The sequence below is a fragment of the Pan paniscus genome, chromosome 10, assembly GCF_029289425.2.
Source record: "Pan paniscus chromosome 10, NHGRI_mPanPan1-v2.0_pri, whole genome shotgun sequence".
Classification (NCBI taxonomy): Eukaryota; Metazoa; Chordata; class Mammalia; order Primates; family Hominidae; genus Pan; species Pan paniscus.
This window is the reverse complement of record NC_073259.2, coordinates 112,819,414-112,840,090: the sequence shown is the minus strand read 5'-3', so window position 1 is coordinate 112,840,090 and position 20,677 is coordinate 112,819,414. Positions and strand designations below refer to the sequence as shown.

The 20,677-nt window shown below is 42.6% G+C and overlaps 1 protein-coding gene across 2 annotated transcripts in view; it reads right to left on the bottom strand.

Annotated features, from left to right (window-relative positions):
* Positions 1–12,223: 12,223 nt before the first annotated feature.
* Positions 12,224–20,677, bottom strand: part of CHST11 (carbohydrate sulfotransferase 11) — a 305,162-nt gene continuing 296,708 nt past the window's right edge. For both annotated transcript variants that reach the window (XM_055096069.2, XM_055096068.2), the window contains exon 3: positions 12,224–17,291. In XM_055096069.2, coding sequence (XP_054952044.1) covers positions 16,437–17,291 — 855 coding nt within the window. In that variant the 3' untranslated portion in view covers positions 12,224–16,436. The remainder of the gene's footprint in view (positions 17,292–20,677) is intronic.

The following is a 20,677-nucleotide window of genomic DNA, read 5'->3' as shown; positions in this document are numbered from 1 at the left end:
GGTAAGGTCCACATTGCCAAGACTTTCTGTCTGAGTGTGGTTCACAGAAGGAAATTCCATACAGTCTCTCTGAGTCGAGGAGTTAGACTGAAATTCTGAAATGCCTAGGTGGCTAGAATTAGGTGCAGAGCAGGGTACGCAAGTGAAGAGAGCTACACTAAGAAAGAGCATCAGAAATTTGGATAGAGGTCCTTTTGTGTCTTTGAATGAATGCCAGTAAGTGCATGCATAGAGTAAAATCCTACAAGGCCAGAAGAGAACAACTTACAAGGAAAGGACAATTGCTGAGGTGCTATATGAAAAATATTTCCCAGAGGTTACACAATGCCGGGAGTTATTTGAATTGCTTCTAGCAAGTGTAAAAGACCTCATTAAATATTCATGGAATTAAGTGGAACCCTCAGAAAGACCACACCTTACAAATGGGGTTAAATCAGCTCTAGAATAAAGGCTACTCCAGACCCACTTTAACTGAGTTTAAAAACAAACCTGAAGAGGATCAGTCTAATCCATAAGTAATGTAATTGCCTGCCAGAAAATGTCCAACACCCCTTAAAAGAGTATAGTAAAACCCAGCCTGAAAAATGTAAAATTAAATATCCACCATCAAATTAAAAGTTGCTAGACATACAAAAAGGCAAGAAAATTGGAACAGTAATCAGGAGAAAAATTAGTCAATATAAGCAGACCTAAAAATGATAGTGATGATGGATTAGCAGATAATGACTTTAAAAGATTACACACACACACACACACACACACACACACACACTTCCACATTCTCAAGGATATAAAGGACATATGATCATTATAAGGAAAGAAATGTAACACTTTTAAAGATCCAAATGGAACTTATAGAAATAAAAAATACAACATCTGAAATGAAAATTTCCCTGGGATGGCATTAACAGCAGGATTAAGAATCAGTAAACTTGAAGAAAGAGCAATTAGAAAATATTCAAAATGAAGCACACCAAGAAAACAAAAACTTTAAAAAATGAACAAAGCATTCATGATCAATGGAGCAACATCAAGTGGTCTAACATATAAGTGGAGTCCTAGAAAGAGTGTAGGGCCAGGAAAGAATATTTAGAGAAGTAAAGGCCAAGTAATGGCCACACATTTTCAAATTTGATCAAGAATTTTTAGTTAAACAAAAGATGAGATAATTTGCTGCCAGCAGACCTATAATACAAGGAATAAGGAAATTTTTCAGGTTGAAAGAAAATGAGACCAGATGTGTGGAGTTATGCAAAAGAGCAAAGGCCAGAAATGATAAATGTGAGGGTAGATATTAAATTGTCTTTCTCACTTTTTGCATATTTAAAGGATAATTGACAGATAAAGCAAAAATGATAACATTTTATAGTTTGTAACATGTAGAACAAAATATATGACAACAAGGGCAAAAAGAAGAGGAATGGAAGTAATCTGTTGTGGGGTTCTCATGTTAAATGTGTATATAGCATAAATTTTTAAAGACAGACTGTAATAAGTTTAAATACACATATTATAAATCCAAAGGCAACCACTAAACACAAACCAACAAAGAAATAGCTAATTAGCCAAAAGTAAATGGAAAACTAGAATAATAAAAATACCCAATATAAGCAAAGTAAAGGAAAAAAAGGGAAAAAGGAAGAAAGATAAGAAATAGAAAACAACAAGATAGTAGGTTTAAACCTAACTATATCAGTAATTACATTAAATGTAAATAGTCTAAATATTCCAACTAAAAGGAAGAGGTTGTCATATTAGATTTTTTTTTAAAAAAATACCTGGCCAAGTGTGGTGGCTCATGCCTGTAATCTGAGCACTTTGGGAGGCCAAGGTGGGAGGATTGCTTGGAGCCAGGAGTTCAAGACCAGCCTGGATGACATTGCAAGATCCCACCTCTACAAAAAGTAAAAAATTACTTGGGAAAAGGGTGTGCACCTGTAGTCTGGCTACTTGGGAGGCTGAGGCAGGATGATCTCTTGAGCCCAGGAGTTAGAGGCTGCAGTTAGCTATGATCACACCATGCATTCCAGCCTGGGAGACAGAGTGAGACCCTGTCTCTAAAAATTTTTTTAATTAAATTTAATTTGATTTTAAAAGACCCAAATATAGGTTGTTAACAAAGAAAGCTACTTTAAACATAAATACACAGATAGGTTAAAAGTAAAAGAGAGAAAATGATATATAATGCAAACACTGAAAAAAGAAAGCTGGCTTAGTATAGTAGTATCAAAGTGGACTTCAGAACAAGGAATACAGCTGGGGAAAAAGAGGGACATTTCATAATAATAAAGGAGTTAATTCATCAAGAAAACATAACTTTAAATGTGTATGCAACTAATTTTTAAAGTTTTAAAATTAAGCAAAAATCGAGAAGAGAAATAGATTAATCCACAATTATAATAGGACATTTTAATACTCCCCTTTTCCAATAATTGATAAATAAATGTTCAGAAAATGAATAAGATATGGAAGACTTGTAGAACATTATCCACCAACTTGATCCAGTTGACAGTTATAAAACCTTCCATCCAACAATAGCAGAATAAACATAGTTTTAAAGTCCACAGGGAACATATACCAAGATAGATCCTATTCTGGGCCTTAAAACAAGTCTCTATGAAGTTAAAAGGACAAAAATCATACAAAATATGTTATCTGACGACAATGGAATTTAAGTAGAAATAAAATGAAGATATCAAAAAAATTCCCAGCACACTTAATAATCTATGAATTAAATAAATAACTATAAAGAAAACTAGAAAATACTTTAAACTGAATAAAAATGGAAACACAATTTGCCAAAATTTATGGGATGCAGCTAAAGTAGTACTTAGAAGGACAATTTTAGCCTTAAGTGCTTATATTAGTAAAGAAGAAAGGACTCAAATTAATAATCTAAAGTTCTGGCATAAACTAGAAAAAGAAGAACAAATTATTCACAAGGCAAACAGAAGGAAGTAAATAATAAAAATGGGAGCACAAATCAATGAAACCAAAAACAAACAAAAAAAGGCAGAGAAAATCAACAAAACCGAAAGATTGTTCTTAGAAAGAATCAATAAAACTGATAAATTTCCAGCCAGACAATGGAAAAAAGAGAGAAGACATCAACTACCAATATCAGGAATGAAAAACGGAATATAATTACTTATCCAACAGGCATTAAATGTTAATAAGAGAAACTTATAAACAACATTATGCCAATAAATTCAGCAACTTAGATGAAACAGATATATTCCTTCAAATGTATTTTACCAAAGCTCATGCAAGAAAAATTAGATTACTTAAGTAGCTTACTTAAAATTAATAATTTTATTTATCTATTAAATATTTATCTATTAAATAAAAATAATTTTTAATTAAAAACCTTCCCACAGTGAAAATTCCAGGAGCAGATAGCTTTGCAAGTGAGTTCTACCAGATATTTGAGGAAAAAAACGATACAATTTCTACACAAATTCCTCCAGAAAATAGAAGAGGAAGGAATATTTCCCAAGTTGTATTATGAGGCCGGCATTACCCTCCCATCAAAACCAGACAAAAGCATCACAAGAAAAATATAGGGTGATATTTTCTAGGAACATAGGTGAAAAAATTTAAATAAAATATTAGCAAATTGACCACTTTAATCTGATAAAGGGCATCCACAAAAAACCTACAGCTAGAATCATACTTCATAGTAAAAAACTGAAGCTTTCCTCTTAACCACTTTTATTAAACCTGGTATTGGAAGTCATAGCCAGTGCAATAAAGAAAAACATAAAAGCATACTTGGGAAATTATAATACCTGACTTCAAGGCCTCCTATAAAGCTATAATAATTAAGGCAGTGTGATATTGGCATAGGAACAGGCATATAGATCGACAGAACAGCAGAGAGAGTCCAGAAAGCAGCTCGCATATATGTGATCACTTGATTTTTGACAAAGGCACCAATGTAAAAATAGTACAGCTCTTTCAACAAATGGTAATGGAACAACTGGATATTTATAAGGTCTGAACTATGACCCTTACTTCATATATACAATACTAACTAAATGGTCATAAATGTAAATGTAAAAGCAAAAATTATGACACTTCTAAAAGAAACCATTGGATAAAATCCTGGAGACTTTAGGTTGGGTAAAGATTTCTTACACAGGACACAAAAAACCCAGCTGTAAAATAAAAATTGATAAATTGGACTTCATCAAAATTTAAAATGTTTGCTCTTTGAAAGACATTAAGAAAATGAAAAGGGCAAACCACAGACTGAGAGAAAATATTTGTAAAACATATTTCTGATAAAGGATTTATGATTTGAATAAACATTTCTCCAAAGAATATATAGGAATGTGTATATAGAATAATCTAAAGTGATACATACATATAAATATGTAATTCATGTATAAACGATGGAAAGAATCAGAAATGGATCACAAAAATGATTTTGAGTTCAATATTCAGTGGAATATATTTAAATAAAGGGTCTTTTTTACATACAAATATTTTAAGGAAAGCTTAAATTCATTTAAATGAATAATGAATAATCCTTGATTTTGGTGCCAAGATACCAAATTTCCAATATTCACCTCATGGCAACACCCCAAGATGTAAGCTCAAAAGGGAAGAATATAGACGTGGGTATATCACATGAATATAATTTTAGAGTTTGCAACATCTCAAAGAGGAAGGTACATTGACTCTCATCTGGCTAATAATTTATAGCTATAGGTTTATTTCTGGAAGAAGAATAAAGCCTATTCTTTCCTGATGGAGCAGGGAAACGGGAGCAACTCTTGGTTCTGAAGCAATGACAGGCATTGTTCTCCAAAGCACGCAAATGTCTTTTAAAGAAGGAATTGGCATTTGGATCCTGCTGCCGCTGATGGAGACTTGTGTCTCTGGTGAATAAGAATAGTACAACAGAAGATCATCCTGCTGTTTTGCTGTAGTTCGCCTCATCTCAATCACAGATCTAACAAGAGAATTCGCCTGCTTTCATTCTTTTATAATATAGCTGGGATTCTCTATGTCTGCCAGTGAGGCTGAAGTTGATGGATGCTTGCAGCACAGGGGTGCCTGGCTTTGGGCTGAATGCTGTCAGAACACGCAGAGGCTTGTTTGGAAAAATACAGCTCAGGTGTCAGAGTTAGCATTCTGCTATGGCAGACCCACACAAAAAGCAGATTATTTTATTTTATGCTCCTTGTGCCCCTGTGTTTCTGTCTGAAAATCCACATGGCTTGTAAAAAAAAAAAAAAAAAGGCCTGGACTGTTAATTGAGCAGTGTCTAGCTCATTAATAATCCTCTTGGAGCAAGTGTCATGCCAAAGGAGCATGGGGTCTGAATGAACCCTAGCTCTCTCATATACTAGTTTTGCAGTGACTTAACCTCTCTGAGCCTCAGTTGATCCATTTGTAAAATTGGGGTAGTACAAATTCACAATTCTTATCTGAAACCCTTGGATCAGATGTGTTTAAGAATTAATAATTCCCCCCACCCCAAATACTGTGCAAATATCATGTATTTCTTAATACCCCAGTAGAATATGGGGCTGAACTCCCATAATAAAACACATGAATATTTCTGCAGGAAAATGCATGAATATTCACAGTAAGTGGGATAAATAAAGACTATAATTAGTCTCATGCTAGCTAAGGTCAGGTTTCTCTGCCAAGTGAGCTTGCTGCAAATCTATGAAAAAACATTTCGTTTTCAGAGTTTTGTGGATTTCAGAACTGCAGATAAAGGGATGTGAAATCATTATATTTGGGCCACTGCTAAGTCACAGAGCTTTTGTGCAAATTTGACAATTCATTTTCTGGGTGGGTACAGCTTTTGGGCCCATAACTTGGCAAGTGGGGTAAGAAAAAGGCATCCAGTCCTTCAGAGTGAATGACAAATGTCAACCCCATCTTGGGCCTACCTTTGTGCAGTGCACAGCCTGCACAACCAGACACAGTGGACCTGATCATACACATCTCAGGGTTGCTGGAAGAGTAAACAGTAATGAAACATGACCCCATCTCCCAAAGCCACAGCTTCTCCTCAGGCTCTCTCTTGTGCTTAGACAGGGGCTTCTCAAATGTGAAGCATGTGAATCACCTGGGGAGATTGCTAAAATGCAGGAAGGCTGGTGTGGGCCTGAAACACTGGGTTTCTAGCAAGCTCCCAAGTAATTTCCATGTTGCTGGTCTACAAATCACACTTTGAGTAGTAAGGCTCTAGAACCACTCCAACTTCTGGATGTTTTACCTGAACCTTAATTCAGCGTGTCTCATAGTTAACTGAGAGCCTTCCCCAAAACCTGTTTCTGCTCCTAATTAACTGACCTCCAATAATGGCCCCACTATCCAGCTATGGTTGCTCAAACTCAATTCGTGGCAATCCTCCTTCCCTTCTTATTTCCCTCTTCCTCACCTACATTTCCATTCAGTTACTAAAAGCCATAGGTTCTATCCCAAATTAATATTTCTCCAATGTGGGGCTTTCCAGTCTCAGCATTACTGACATTGTGAACTGAGCAAGTTTTTGTTGTGGGGATCTATCCATAGGAAGGCAAAATCATTCCTGGTTGGGAGCCACTGTTCCAAACCCTCAACTTTTCTCCATCTCTCTAGCTACTGACTTGCATCACTTCTTTCCCAAGGGGAATTTGGTGTTTTGTCTTCATGCATGTGTCAACTATCCCATAACTACCCGTTAACATTTCTATGTTGTCCACTTATGAATCTTAAGAATTCGCATATTCTTGGCATCTTGCACAGGGGCTGACATAGGCAGATGCTTAATATATGTTTGCACGGATGAAGGAATGAATGTATCTCTTGACAGCTGCAGGTCCCTGGGGCTGAGATGGAGGAGGGGAAGTTGGGGAAGCTCAGAGCTCTCAGCTTACAGAGTAAGGCCTAGGGCTGTCTGCAGGGTGCTACCACGCAGAGGGAACTCTGTAGGAGACATCCAAAGGTGCCCTAAGACACTCCCACCTGCCATGGAGTCTCTTTCTCTTACCCTATTTTTGTCTGCCTTTCTGTTCTGCTTGGAAATGTCCTTCATTTGGGCCAAATGACTCCAGTCCCACTGCTGCTTGCCCAAGTGCATTGCATGGCAGTGTTGCTGTGTGTGCAGCTGCTTGAACACAACCTTTACCCTGAATGGCTGCCCTTGGAACTTGATTTGGGGCTATGTTGGAACCTTAGGCTGGCTTGTTCTGTTAGAGCATCAGAATACTTATGGCTTGTTCTTTCCATTCAGCAGTCTCACAGCTCCCTCTGAGACCCTGATTTGAATTTCACTTTGCCATCCATTGGCTTTTATTGGAAGTCCAAGCTTTCTAAACAGTTTGTCCAAATTTGATGTTCATCAGTCCAGTAGGTTTTCCAAGCTTTTGCCAACTGGGCTAAAGTTTTCATCTCTATCCATGTCTCTTTGTAGCACCATTGGCTTCCAGGTTTAGACTTCTGGCCTCCTCCACTCTTGGTCTACCAATAACGCCCAATTTTAGCGGGCTGGAGAGTCAACCAGACCTGGATCTGAATTCTGGGTAACTTGAGGCAAGTTATTTATTCTAATTTTCTGCATCTTTATGTGTATATTAGTCCATTCTCATGCTGCTAATAAAGACATACCCAAGACTGGGTAATTTATAAAGGAAAGAGGTTTGATGGACTCAGTTCTACATGGCTGGGGAGGCCTCACAATCATGGGCAAAGGGACATCTTACATGGTGGCAGGCAAGAGAGAATGAGAGCCATGTGAAAGGGGAAACTTCCTAAAAACCATCAGATCTCGTGAGACTTATTCACTAACATGAGAACGGTATGTGGGAAACTGCCCCCGTGATTCAGTGATCTCCCACCAGGTCCCTCCCACAACATGTGGGAATTATGGGAGCTACAATTCAAGATGATATTTGGGTGGGGACACAGCCAAACCATATCAATCTGTAAAAAGGGTCCCAGTATCTACCTTGTTTGTTGTTTGTGAGGATTAAATTGAAAGCATGTAACACACTGTGTGGCATATAATAAACTAATAGTTAATAAAAGTTAGCTACCTTTATGGTCAGCTTTCCCTATGAAAAGATAGAATTTGGAAAAGAGCACATTAAAAGCAAACATTTCCAAGGCACCCACAGTTGAGTTTGTGTTCACTGTGCAAAGAAGCTCAGCATAAAGGTATAATTTCTATAGTCAGAGTTCCTTCTTCCTTCATCTCTTCTTTAGGCATTTTTTTTCTCTATCCTTTTGCCAGTTTGGTTCCAGGCACAAAGTTGTTTCTGGCTTGATCTATCAGATAAAGCCCAAGGCTGGTCCTAGCCACAAAATAATCTTCTCTAGCTGCTGCTGGCTTGTCCAAACCAATGTGAAATCCAAAGCCCTTACTCTTCTCCCATAATGAGATGCTCTATTATTTTTAAAAACAAACTTGGAGCCGGGTGTGGTGGCTCATGCCTATAATGCCAGCACTTTGGGAGGCCAAGGCGGGAGGATCACGAGGTCAGGAGATCGAGACTATCCTGGCTAACATGGTGAAACCCCGTCTCTACTAAAAAAAAAAAAAAAAAAAAAAAAAAAAAAAAATTAGCCAGGCATGGTGGCAGGCACCTGTAGTCCCAGCTACTTGGGAGGCTGAGGCAGGAGAATGGCGGGAACCTGAGAGGTGGAGCTTGCAGTGAGCCAAGATTGCGCCACTGCACTCCAGCCTGGGTGATAGAGTGAGACTCCATCTCAAAAAAAGCAAAACGAAACAAAAAAGAAAAACAAAACAAAACCATGGAAAAATAAAAAGCAGATTAATACAGAGACTGTTTTTCATTCCAGTCTCTTGTATTTCAAATTAATAGGGTTTTGTAGAAAGGTGGAGCCTGTGTTTCCATGGTAGAGCATTTGGAAAGAGGAGTGTAAATTTCGGTTCCCATCTTGAATCTAGCTATGAGCTATTTCTTTGCTGCATCAGCTTTTACGTTTTTTTTTTTTTAAATAATTTCTATTGTTGCATCTTAATCTCCGTCTAACGCCATCCCCTTAACTCCCTTCTCAAAGCAGTTTTTACCTGCGTGGTACCATCTAACTGGTCAATCTCTTAGGCATAAAGCAGCAGAAGCCACAGAGGAGGATTCAGGTAGATCATTAGAGAAGTCAAACAGGAAAGGCTCAGAGGTCACGTAACTTACTGCTTCTCAAACTGTTTTCCTTAGAACCCTATGGCCCATGATGGTTTACAGGGACTTTATGGGAAAAAGGCAGAGCTGGGCCTCAAACCATTCAATCACAGCATCTCTGCCTCGTCTGTTTTACATATGAGTGTTCAGAATGCAAAAATTTTTAAGAGGCTCATTTTTAAAAACCGCATTGAAAACCACAGATATAGCTCAATTCTTTTGTTCCGCAGATGAGGAAATGTAAGTCCCCTCCCTGCATAGGAAGTAATTACCTGTAGGTTGCAGACAGCTCCTTGGTGGATGAACTGCAGCTAGGAAAGGGTTTTCAGTCGTGGCACAATCCAGATATTATTGTTTTCCCTATTTCAAAGAGGAAGTGACTACGGGAGTTTGTTTGGGAATGGTTCTCAGCCAGCAACACATTTGGAACCAGCAGGCTGCCTCCACTCACATCCTCTGGCTGTTTTCTCCACCTGTGGGTTCTTACAATTTGGGGAAGAGGCGGGTGCTGGTGAAGATTGTGAAATAGGGAAAAGGTGGTTGTTTTTCTCATATCAGCCTTGCTAGAATGTTCCTTTTTCCTATTACACCAGACATGTTCATCACCCCAGACCCAAGATGTCTGATAAACTTTATCTACAGTGAATGTAGCTAGCCCAGTGTTCAGCTTCTTGTAAGTCACCCCAGAACCTGGAGGCCATAGCCACTGGCCACATTGTGGTGTCCAGCTGTGGGGCACTCAGGACTGTGCTTCAGAAGGGATTTCCACAGAGTTCTGTCCACCAAGCCCTGAGGTTTCTCTCCCATCACTTCCTGCCTCAGATGTATTCTTGACCAATGGTTCCTGGTCTTTTTGGATATCATGACTTTTTCAGAAAATGTTTAAGATGACATTGGGGGCTGACCCTAAGTTACCAATATTTTATGTCCTAGCATCAATTAACATCTATTATTGTAAAAGAGGCTGGGCGTGGTTGCTCACACCTGTAATCCCAGCACTTTGGGAGGCCGAGGCAGGTGGATCACAAGGTCAAGAGATCGAGACCATCCTGGCCAACATGGTGAAACCCTGTCTCTACTAAAAATACAAAAATTAGCTGGGTATGGTGGCGGGTGCCTGTAGTCCCAGCTACTTGGGAGGCTGAGGCAGGAGGATCGCTTGAACCTGGGAGGTGGAGGTTGCAGTGAGCCAAGATCACGCCACTGCACTCCAGCCTGATGACAGGACGACAGAGCGGGACTCCGTTTCAAAAAAAAAAAAAAAACCCAAACAAACAAAAAAAAGGAAACAAAAAAAGATATTCTAATACCAAAAATGTAGGAAAGACGTAACTTGAGAAAAGGGAGCTCTTCCCGAGAAAGAGTACTTTACATCTTACACTAATGATTCTGCCTCATCCTATTTTTGTCCACTTGGGGGATCAATAATTACCTTACCCTGACCTGGCCCAGGCAATGTTCTGGGCCACAGGCTCCTCAGGTTCTGCAGCTTCTGCAGGTCAGACAGAGGGCACCTGGGGCACCATCAGAAACACCTCCCGATTAGCTGGCAAGAAAGCATGTCAGTGTCACTCCAAGGGGAGCAAACAGGCTAGAGATGACCTCGTCTAGCTTTGCTTCCCACTGACATTTACAATGTTCCAAATGAGACAGAGACAGGCTATCGCAAAGTCACATCCATTCACTGATGAAAAAGGATGTATGTTTTCTATGAATCTAAGATGACTAAACTCTGTGGTCTGGGCATTTCCCAACCAGATGGGACCACAGCAAGGACAGTGATGACACTAGCAATGTATTCTTGGCCAAATGTATTCTTAGCCAATGGTTCCTGGTCTTTTTGGATATCATGCCCATGGGTGGGCACCAGCTACCAGTGGGGAAAGCCAGCTGGTGATTAGAAACCATATCTAGCATGGTTGAAAACGGGATCTATTTTCTCACCCAATATTGTAATGTTAAAAATGTTTAGATGTTATGTTTAAAGAAATTGGTTAGCCGGGCATAGTGGCACACGCCTATAATCCTTGGGTATTTTGGAGGCTGTGCCGGGAGATCGCTTGCACCCAGGTCAAGGCTGCAGTGAGTTACGATCGTGCCACTGCACTCCAGCCTGGGTGACAGAGTGAGACCTTGTCTCTTAAAAGAAAATTAAATTAGAATACAATGAAAAACAGAAACAACATTGAGTATAATTTCTTCTTTGGAAAAATATACAGAAATCATTTTTACCAATAAAGCTAAAAGATGCAGCCAGGCACGGTGGCTCATGCCTGTAATCCCAGCACTTTGGGAGGCTGGGGCGGGTGGATAACAAGGTCAAGGGATCGAGACCATCCTGGCCAACATGGTGAAACCCCATCTTTACTAAAAATACAAAAATTAGCTGGGCGTGGTGGTGCACACCTGTAGTCCCAGCTACTCTGGGGCTGAGGGAGGAGAATCACTTGAACCCAGGAGGTGGAGGTTGCAGTGAGCCGAGATCTCACCACTGCACTCCTGCCTGGCAACAGAGTGTGACTCCGTTTCCAAAAAAAAAAAAAAAAGCTAAAAGATGCTCATCCATAGAGCCGAAATAAGCTATGTGGGGAATCAGAACAGGATTGGATTTGGAATTGAAAAACTGGGACTTGAAGTGCAGGCTTGCAACTTCCTAGCAGTGGCACCATGGATGGCCATTTAGAGAGGCATGTCATTCAGTGCCAAAAACATGGAGTTCTGAAGGCACATCAACCTGGGCTTGAATACTGGCTCTGCCACCAAAGCCATTTACTGACAGCCTTCATGCCTTTTCACATGAGTGGTGGAACTGTGTGATCACAGTGCACCTTCTAATGCATTAGTCTACAAAGACTTTATAGAAAAAATGGAAAGAAGAAAAGCTTCCATTCACCCGATGAACAGAAAGAATTTGGATCTATGGCGGTTTTTACCAGGGCTGAGTCTGCCAACGAAGCCTGCATCTCCATCCTTTGATACACATGAGCAGGGCCCCCCGCATGCTAAGGTCCACGGCCCACCCCACCCCTACAGTCTTTTGTTAATGAGCCATGAACAAACCATACACGGAAAGCAGCTTCTTTTTTCTTCAATTTAATTGAAGTTACTTAGAAAAATAATCAGGCTTGGATGGCTTTTCCTGGAGGAAGGTTCATGAACATTTTCACGCTTTTGTTGGCAATGTGGAATTCAGCTTTCTTTAACAGTACAGCAAGATACAGGGAGCGTTTTCTACAACAGGCCCTCTACTGCATACAAATATATAAAAAAAGAAAATCACACTCCACAAAGATGTGACATTACATGTCCATATGCCATACTGAGCATGCTCATAAGAAAGTAGTATGGGCAGCTCCTTCTGGACCTAACAAAGTGTAGTAGACTGAAATTTGCCTGTTATCAGCCAAGGGTTAAGCGGATTCTAGAAGGCCTTGTTGCCTGTAGGGTTCTAACTGGTTGTGATGGAAAAAGGTTGGAGGAAATGCTGGTGGTGGGAACTCGGGGGAGTGATGTGGTCAGTCCTGCTGACATAGAGGTGGGCAAGGAAGGGATTTGGTCACTGGGATTGCACAGAATGGTGCAGCTGAGATTGTGTGTGTGTGTGTGTGTGTGTGTGTGTGTGTGTGTGTGTGTAGGGGAGGACTGGCTAGGAAAGCAAGCAGAGTGCCTCTGCTTCTTCTGCCAACTCTATCTCAGCACTGATCCAGACCCCACCAGCCAAGCATTTGTGGGACCCGCACACTTTGCTCTGGAGCTTTCTAGTAGCCTGGATTAATCGACCCCTGTGCTTCATGCCTTTGCCACCAGGAGAACCAGTGCAACTGAAGTTTCCACTGCCTGCTGCTCTCCTGTGGCATCCACATCCTGAATAGGCAGGAGGGTGCAGCTCACCTGGTGCACAGGGAGGAGGAGGAACGTCCCCTCTGAGATACCACAGGTCAGCAGACCACCTCTTCCCAGACCAGCTGGGGAGGGCAGGGAGGCGGGGTCTGGAGGAGCTGCGGGAATCATCTAGAGCTTTCCAACCAAAGGGATAAAGTAAGCAGGAATGTCCTTGCAAATACTGCCCTGGCTGTACCTGGTCTTTAAAACACAGCAGCACCTTTGAGAAGTGGCTGGGAGATGGGACGCCTGCCTGTACTTTTCTCCAGCTAAGCATGCATAGAAAGCAGTTTCAAATATTCCTCTTTAAAAAACACAAACTTTCATTTTCCAGGCACACTTCACCAGTGGATTTCTTTAACCAAGGACACAGAATACTTTCTACATTCTGCAAAAACAGTTGAATCCATTTTTTTTAAAGTTTCAATGCCATTAGAAAAGAAAATGTGAACACAAAGCAAAACACGGGGAGAAAGAGTCCCTCATTCCAGAAACCTATTGATGTCATGTCCCCTGAAGGACAATCTTTCTCACTTAAGAGAGAGAAGCCAGATGAAAGGCCATCTTCACATGACAGTGAGCAGGCTTGCACAACTGATCAAAGACGGACACAGAAATGCAAAGCAACGTGAATTTCCATTGAAAACCCCCCAAAAAGCACACAGTGAACGATTCCAAACTATGAAACTGAAGAAGCACTCATCAAGAGATCATCTGTTCCCACTGAGCATCCTTTTGAGCCTGAGGAGTAGGGAGCCACCCTGGGCCCTATACCCCACTCACCCTCTCCTCTTTTCCTTCTGTCCACACCACCCAAGACTTCCTCCACTCCCTCCGGGAGGGATAGAATTGTAGTCCATGGCAGTATCCAGGATTAGAACCATTGCTTCATTAAATAAAGTACCTCTGTTGCTATAAACCAGATGGAGACTGTGGTGCTATTTTGTATTTTTTTTTTAATGGAAGGGTGTTGGGGTGGCAGTTTTTATCCTTGAAGACCTCAGATATGCTAAATCAACCTAAGCAAAGTATACTCGGTGGAACCCTAGCTCTGTGGGGTGATCTGCAAAATAGAGTATCCTGGTCATGTAAGTTCAGGAAATGCTACAGACTCAAGGATTATTTTTGGGGATTCACCATGCACAGCACACATTGAAGGCTGAAAAGTCCTTGCAGAAAGGAAACTGACTTAACTTTGTTTCTTAAGGATATTTGACCACAAAACCCTTAGTTTGCATCACACCAACCTGATGCCTCCTGGAACCTGTGTTCTGTAGAATACGTATTAGAAAATGTTGGACAACCTGTTTCATTATCAGAAGTCCCATTTCTGAGGACAGTGTTCTCTGCCTGGAAATAAGGTCCAGATTCTCAATTCCAGGGACAGCCAAGGTCTGTCACTCTACCCAGTAAAACACATTGCATAAATCTCCATCCATCAAGGGTATAGTTGCTGCGCCCTTCACAAAGGGGAGAGAGCTCGGAAGAAGGTACACAACGTTTTATAAATAGCTTCAGTTACCTTCTCCGGCCCACATCTCACTCACGTTAAATAAAATAATTTCCCCGGTGAGATGTTGCAGCTGCTGCCCACTGAGCTTGCTGTGAGCTTTACAATACAATCTTAATAGTTTCTGTGAATAAATTATTCAATTTTTGTTTGTTTAGAATATCCTCACCCCTTCACTATATACTGCATCAAAAACAAAAGGCAAAACTTACCCACACCCCATCCCACCCTCCCCTATTATTAAAACTATTATTATTATTATATACAGTATCTGCTACCAACTCATTCACTAGCTGTAAGAGGGATGTGGCTCAAACTTCAACTGAGAAGCATCAGCAATGGCTGGAAATGAGAAGCATGTTTAGATGTTAATTAGCAAGGAACAGGAAATGAAACGTTTCCAGGCTTCCAGAGGAAATGGGGCATGGATTATGGAAGGCTGTCCTTGCTGCTCATGCATGGCAGTTACCAAGATGCTGATGGTCTTTCAGCCTCTGGAGGACGTGAGAGGGTGTGCATGTGTGTATGTGTACAAATAGTCCACCTCTGACCTTCATGAGGGGTAAAAACCACTGCAAATCCCCAAGTGTACGAGTCTCACCTTGGCATTTCACACTTGTACGTGGCAAGCAGTAGAAGACAACACTTCTACATGGGGATGTGGTGCTAGGCTGAATGGAGATGACAGTAGGAGGCACTTGAGGAGTGTTCCCCTTTCCTCACCCAAGGCAGACATTGCTAATCCACCACAGCACTCTTCCACACTGTGCCTGGAGAATCTATTCTGGGGCTTAAAGGCAGACATGACCCATCAGTTGGAGCAGGCACATGATAGGAAACATTTTTTTAGCATCTTTTCTGTTGGTCAGTGAGCTTGGGATCACTCACGAATATAAAGTGGCCTGCTCCGAATGTGAGGTTTTCAAATATGGGCCATAGAAAAATGTAAATTTGTAGGGGTCATGGACCTTCTGCTGTTGCTCATGAATAGTCCAAACCTCATGTCAAGTCCATGAATAATATCAGGGGTTTGCTAATTGTCGAGCTGGATGCTCTATGTCACATAAAGCTTTTTGAGGGCCAAGACTATTGGGTTTGTTCAACGCTCTATCTTCAGGGCCTAGTATATTAGTAGATGCTCAATAAATATTTGTCGAATATAAAGCAATAGCCACTTCACCTTCACTGCAACTGGCACCGCCAGTTTAAAATTCCTGTTAAAAAAGCCTATTCTATCAGATTGCTAATTCTGGTGAAAAATTGTTACAACCAACTTTCTCCTTGGGTTAAAAAAAAATCACATTTCTTTAGTGCAAGGGACTTTCAGGTCGATTGGAATTGGTTTGGAATGAGTCCCTTGCAAAGATGACTCTAAGTGCAATAGCAACCTACTTATTTCTAGCAGAAATTCAAGAATGGTGGCATCCATACACACGACAATGGCTGTTATCACATGACTCCATGAGAGGTCAGTAAGGAGAACATTCATGCCCCCAAATGAGCTGTAGCAAGCAAAGCAGGAAACATAGATTTCTTCTGGAAAGATATTAGAATTTTGCTGCCACAAAAAGAAATAATGAGACCATGTTTAAATAACTATAAATAATATTAATTAGAATTTATGGAATGCACAATTCATGGAATTCACCAGAACACAAGAAACCTTTGAGACAGTGTTGCAGTATTCACTTCTACAGACAAGGACGACCCATCCTATTTCCCCTGCAAAGACAGCTGTCCTTCCCTACGAAGGATTTTAAATAATTCTCACTATGCTGCTCGCAGCATCATCCCCAAAGAAATATTAATTTACAAAATAACCCAATATCCATATAATTCTTTTGACAAATAAAAATCTTAAATTAAAAAGCATGATTCTCTCCCTCTCCCCACCCCCTTTATTCCAATTTCAGGTAGCTTGGCACTGAGTAATTGAACATTAAAAAATCGAGTTTGTAGACTTCGTACAGCTGCGTTTGGTGCTCTGAGCTGATGTTCTGGAAGAATTCTGTGGTCATTTCATCAGTAGTTCTCGTAGACTTTGCATAGGTGGGGAACTTCAGGTAGCTGCCCACTCCTGCCAGCTGCAGGACGTAATTAGAATCCTCTTCCAGTGTCTCGTACTTGCCCACGAGGTCATAGTGGATGTGGCAGGGATGGCAGAGTGAGTAGACGGTTTGCCAGTGTTCGTTGAAAGGCTCCTCCCGCTGGGTGTGTGGGTCGATGAGATAGGCCACAAACTCCTCGAATTTGACATCGTCCCCTTTGCGCAGGGCCTCCTGGGTGGCGTTCTTCCGCTGGCGTTTGATGATCTTGGTGCCGTACCGCTTGTGGAAGGAGATGTTGTACTTCTGGGTGAACTTGTTGCGGTAGGCGGACACTAGCCTCTCGAAGGGCTCCCGGACAAACAGGAACTTCATGTAGCTTTTCAAGCGGTGGTTGATTTCTGGGATGCTGTACTGGTTCAGGGTCTTCAGGTTGGCGGAGACGTGTGCCTCGTTGGCCGGGATCTCCATGGGGTCGCTGTACTTCCCCCGCCCGGTCAGGACCATCATAAGCCGCTTCCAGTTGGTGCAGGCCACCTTGGGCACGTAGCAGTAGATGAGCTCGTGGTCCTCATCCACCACCAAGTGCTTCAGGTCGTTGGGGGTCAGCACCCTCCGCTTACGGCTTGTGGCGCTGTTGGCTCGGCACGTGTCTGTCACCTGGTCCCGCCGCATCTGGTGCAGGACAGCAGTGTTTGAGAGCTCCAGCTGCAGAGGAGACACAAGACGAATAAGAACTCAGTACTTGCCTGAAACATTTCCACTTGGCTACAAGTAGATCATAAATCCACCCGTTCAAACACATGTCTAAGCTGGGTGCAGTGGCTCATGCCTTTAATCCCAGCACTCTGGGAAGCTGAGGCAGGAGGATCGCTTGAGGCCACAAGTTCAAGACCAGCCTTGGCAACATAGTGAGACCTCATCTCTAAAAAAACTAAGAAATTAGGAAGGCATGGTGGCGCACACCTGACATCCCAGCTACTTGGGAGGCTGAAGCAGGAGAATCACTTAAGCCCCAGAGTTCAAGGTTACCTTGAGGTATGACTGTGCCACTGTGCTCTAGCTTGGGTGACAGAGCAAGACCCTGTCTCTAAACACACACACACACACACACACACACACACACACACACACACACCCCCCACATGGATCCAGACCTCATGATGTATAAAGTGCTCTGCTCAGCACTGCAAAGAGACATAACCTAAATCACTCATAGTCTAGGAGGTGCCAGCGCAGAGAGCTGTCAGCCTCAATAGAGGGCAAAGGGAAATGCTTGGGAAGATGTGTGTGTTCCTCTGAATTCTAAGAGCAAAAGTTTCTCCCCAAAGGCCATTCACTCCCAGTCCAAACCAGTACTCACAGTCTACCTAGAACAGGAAACAGGAGGGCACTCTGCCTGCTCTGCCACCACCTGCGTCTCTAGCACCCAGAGACTCAGAGACCTTCACGGAGTGGTGGCACCCTACTGTCGGATTCCTGCCTTACCTCCACCACCACTCATGAAAGTTCAGTATGGTCCTTCTTTTATATAAATGGAATAATATTAATTGTGATTAAAGTTACAGAGAAACTGGGGGCACAGGGCTATGGAATAGTTGCTCTGGAGCTACAGATGAGGTGGTGTCTTGGTTGCCTCCTTGCCCCAGGAACCAAGCCCCCATTCATACACTGGCCTTTTGGGGTTCTCCATAGCCCAATGCCAACCTACTTTTCCAGCCTGATTCCTACTCCTCACCCTTTCATAACCGGAGGGGGGGGGGTCCCGAGAAACCAATGATTCACTCTTTCCTTTTTGCTGCAAGCGTTCCTTAGGCTGGGCCCATCTGGGATTCTCCCCTCTCAATCTCTGCTGGTATAAACTTGACAATTCTTTTCTTTTCTTTTTTTTCCAGAGTCTTACTCTGTTGCCCAGGCTGGAATGCAGTGGCGCGATCTCAGCTCACTGCAACCTCTGCCGCCAGAGTTCAAGCAATTCTCCTGCCTCAGCTCCCCGAGTAGCTGGGATTACAGGCACGCATCACCATGCCCTGCTAATTTTTGTATTTTTAGTAGAGACGGGGTTTCACTATGTTGGTCAGGCTGGTCTCAAACTCCTGACCTCAGGTGATTGGCCAGCCTCAGTCTCCCAAAGTGCTGGGACTGCAGGGGTGAGCCACTGTGCCTGGCCCCAAACTTGACAATTCTTCATGGCCCCACACACTCCCCTGCCACACAAGTGGAATAATCATTCCCTCCACTGAACACCCACAACACTGAGTGTGCGTCATAGCACAACCCTCCTGTCTAGTTCATTCTTGGTTTTCTCAACTCCTGTGGCCACTTGCTTCACAGGGACTCGGAGCCCCAGAGTCACTGCCTCCTCCAGGCCAGACTGTGGGTGGCTTTGAGTCCTGAGAATGCAGCTGTATCCGTGAAATCCTCCAATCACCTGGACAGCCAAGTCAGTAGAGCCTAGGACTTGAGTGCAACCCAAGTATCTGCCCCTGCTCCTCCAACTTTGAACCTCAATCTGCACAATTTTTACTAAAAGGTGCACAGGGCCATTGGGATGGGCCTAAAGTAGGGCCACTGATGAGTTTGCTGGGGAACTGAGGGTCATCATGGTAGCCACCAGGGAGAAGCCATTGCACCCTGCATTAAGCTCCATGTCCATCTCCTCTCATGGTCCCCAGGACAAAGGATGGTGATGGTCACCATGACAACAGCAGACAGTATGACTAAGGAGCTACTCTGTAAGAGGCACCTTCACAGGTGATTTAAATACATTATGTTTAATCTTCCCAGCAACACGCTGAACTATAACATGCCATCGCCACTAAAAATTTTTATACTCAAGGGAGGAAGCAAACCAAGACAGAGTACTAACACTTTGCAAGGTCTATGTGTGAAGAGTATGGTGATTCTCTCACTGCTTTAGCCTCACAAATAACTGGTGGAAATCTGGAAAGAGTTGCTAGTATCCCCCGATGTGCATTCCCCTTTGCAATCTGACACTGACACTCCTCCCATCAAGAAGCAGAGACTCTATTTCTCCAGTTCTTTGAATGGGGGCTGGCTGTGACTTGCTCTGATGAGTAGAATGAGGTAGAAGCAATGATGAACACTTTCTGAAGCCTATTAGGAAGCCCTGCAGTTCCTAGCCTTCACGCTGTTGGAACGCTGCCCTGAGACAGTCATGCTATGGAAAGACCTGTCCAGCCTCCCGGAGGATGAAGACTGGGGCACTGCAGACCAGCACCAACTGCCAGCCATCCACGGACCACAGTGATGTGAATGATCCCAGGTGAGACCAGCAGACCTGCCCGATTACCTACCCACAGAGCTGTGGCAGGTGACATATCAGTGCTGTGTTAAGCCACTAAGTTTTGGGGTGATTTGTTGCCCAGCAATAAATAACTGAAACAGGAGAGCTGAAAAACAGGAGAGCTGAGGGTCCTAGCCGGGATATGATGCTGAGACCCTCAGCCAGATTCCAGAGAAGCAAGGGCACCATATATATTTTCGGTTTCCACTTGGTAAAACCAGCTTGGCCTGGAGTTTCCCAGCTTGGAAATAACTGGCTAATTACCGACCTCTAGTTATTCACAGACCAAATGCCACCACTCAACAAATTTATCCCCACTATAAAGGGCAGAGCAATAATCTATATGTGCAAAGAGGCCTGGGCTACTGAACCACGGATCCAGTTTGCATGTTATTATGACCCAAATATGGGGCCTGGACCTTTCTTGGCCTTTGTTTCCTTGCCTATGCAAAGGAGATCCTCACTCCGATGCCTTGTTAGGCTGGTGTGAGGACTATAAGGTGTGTACTCCGTGGCCTGAACACAGTAGATACGCAATCAGTATTATTTCTTCCTTTCCTCCCTCTCTAGGCTGCCCCTGCCTTGCCTGTAGAAAGAGGCAGTTAGATTAGCTGACTGCCGGGGTCTTGGCCACCTTTAATGTTGGGTAGAGCCCAGTTTCTTCCAGGGTAGCCAACTGGTGGCCATGCATTCTTTTCTGGGTCCCACAGAGAATCTTCCAGAATATTCTTCCTTAGTGCCTGGGTATTGTTTTGTCTTGCTGAGATTTTGCCACAAAGGCTCAATG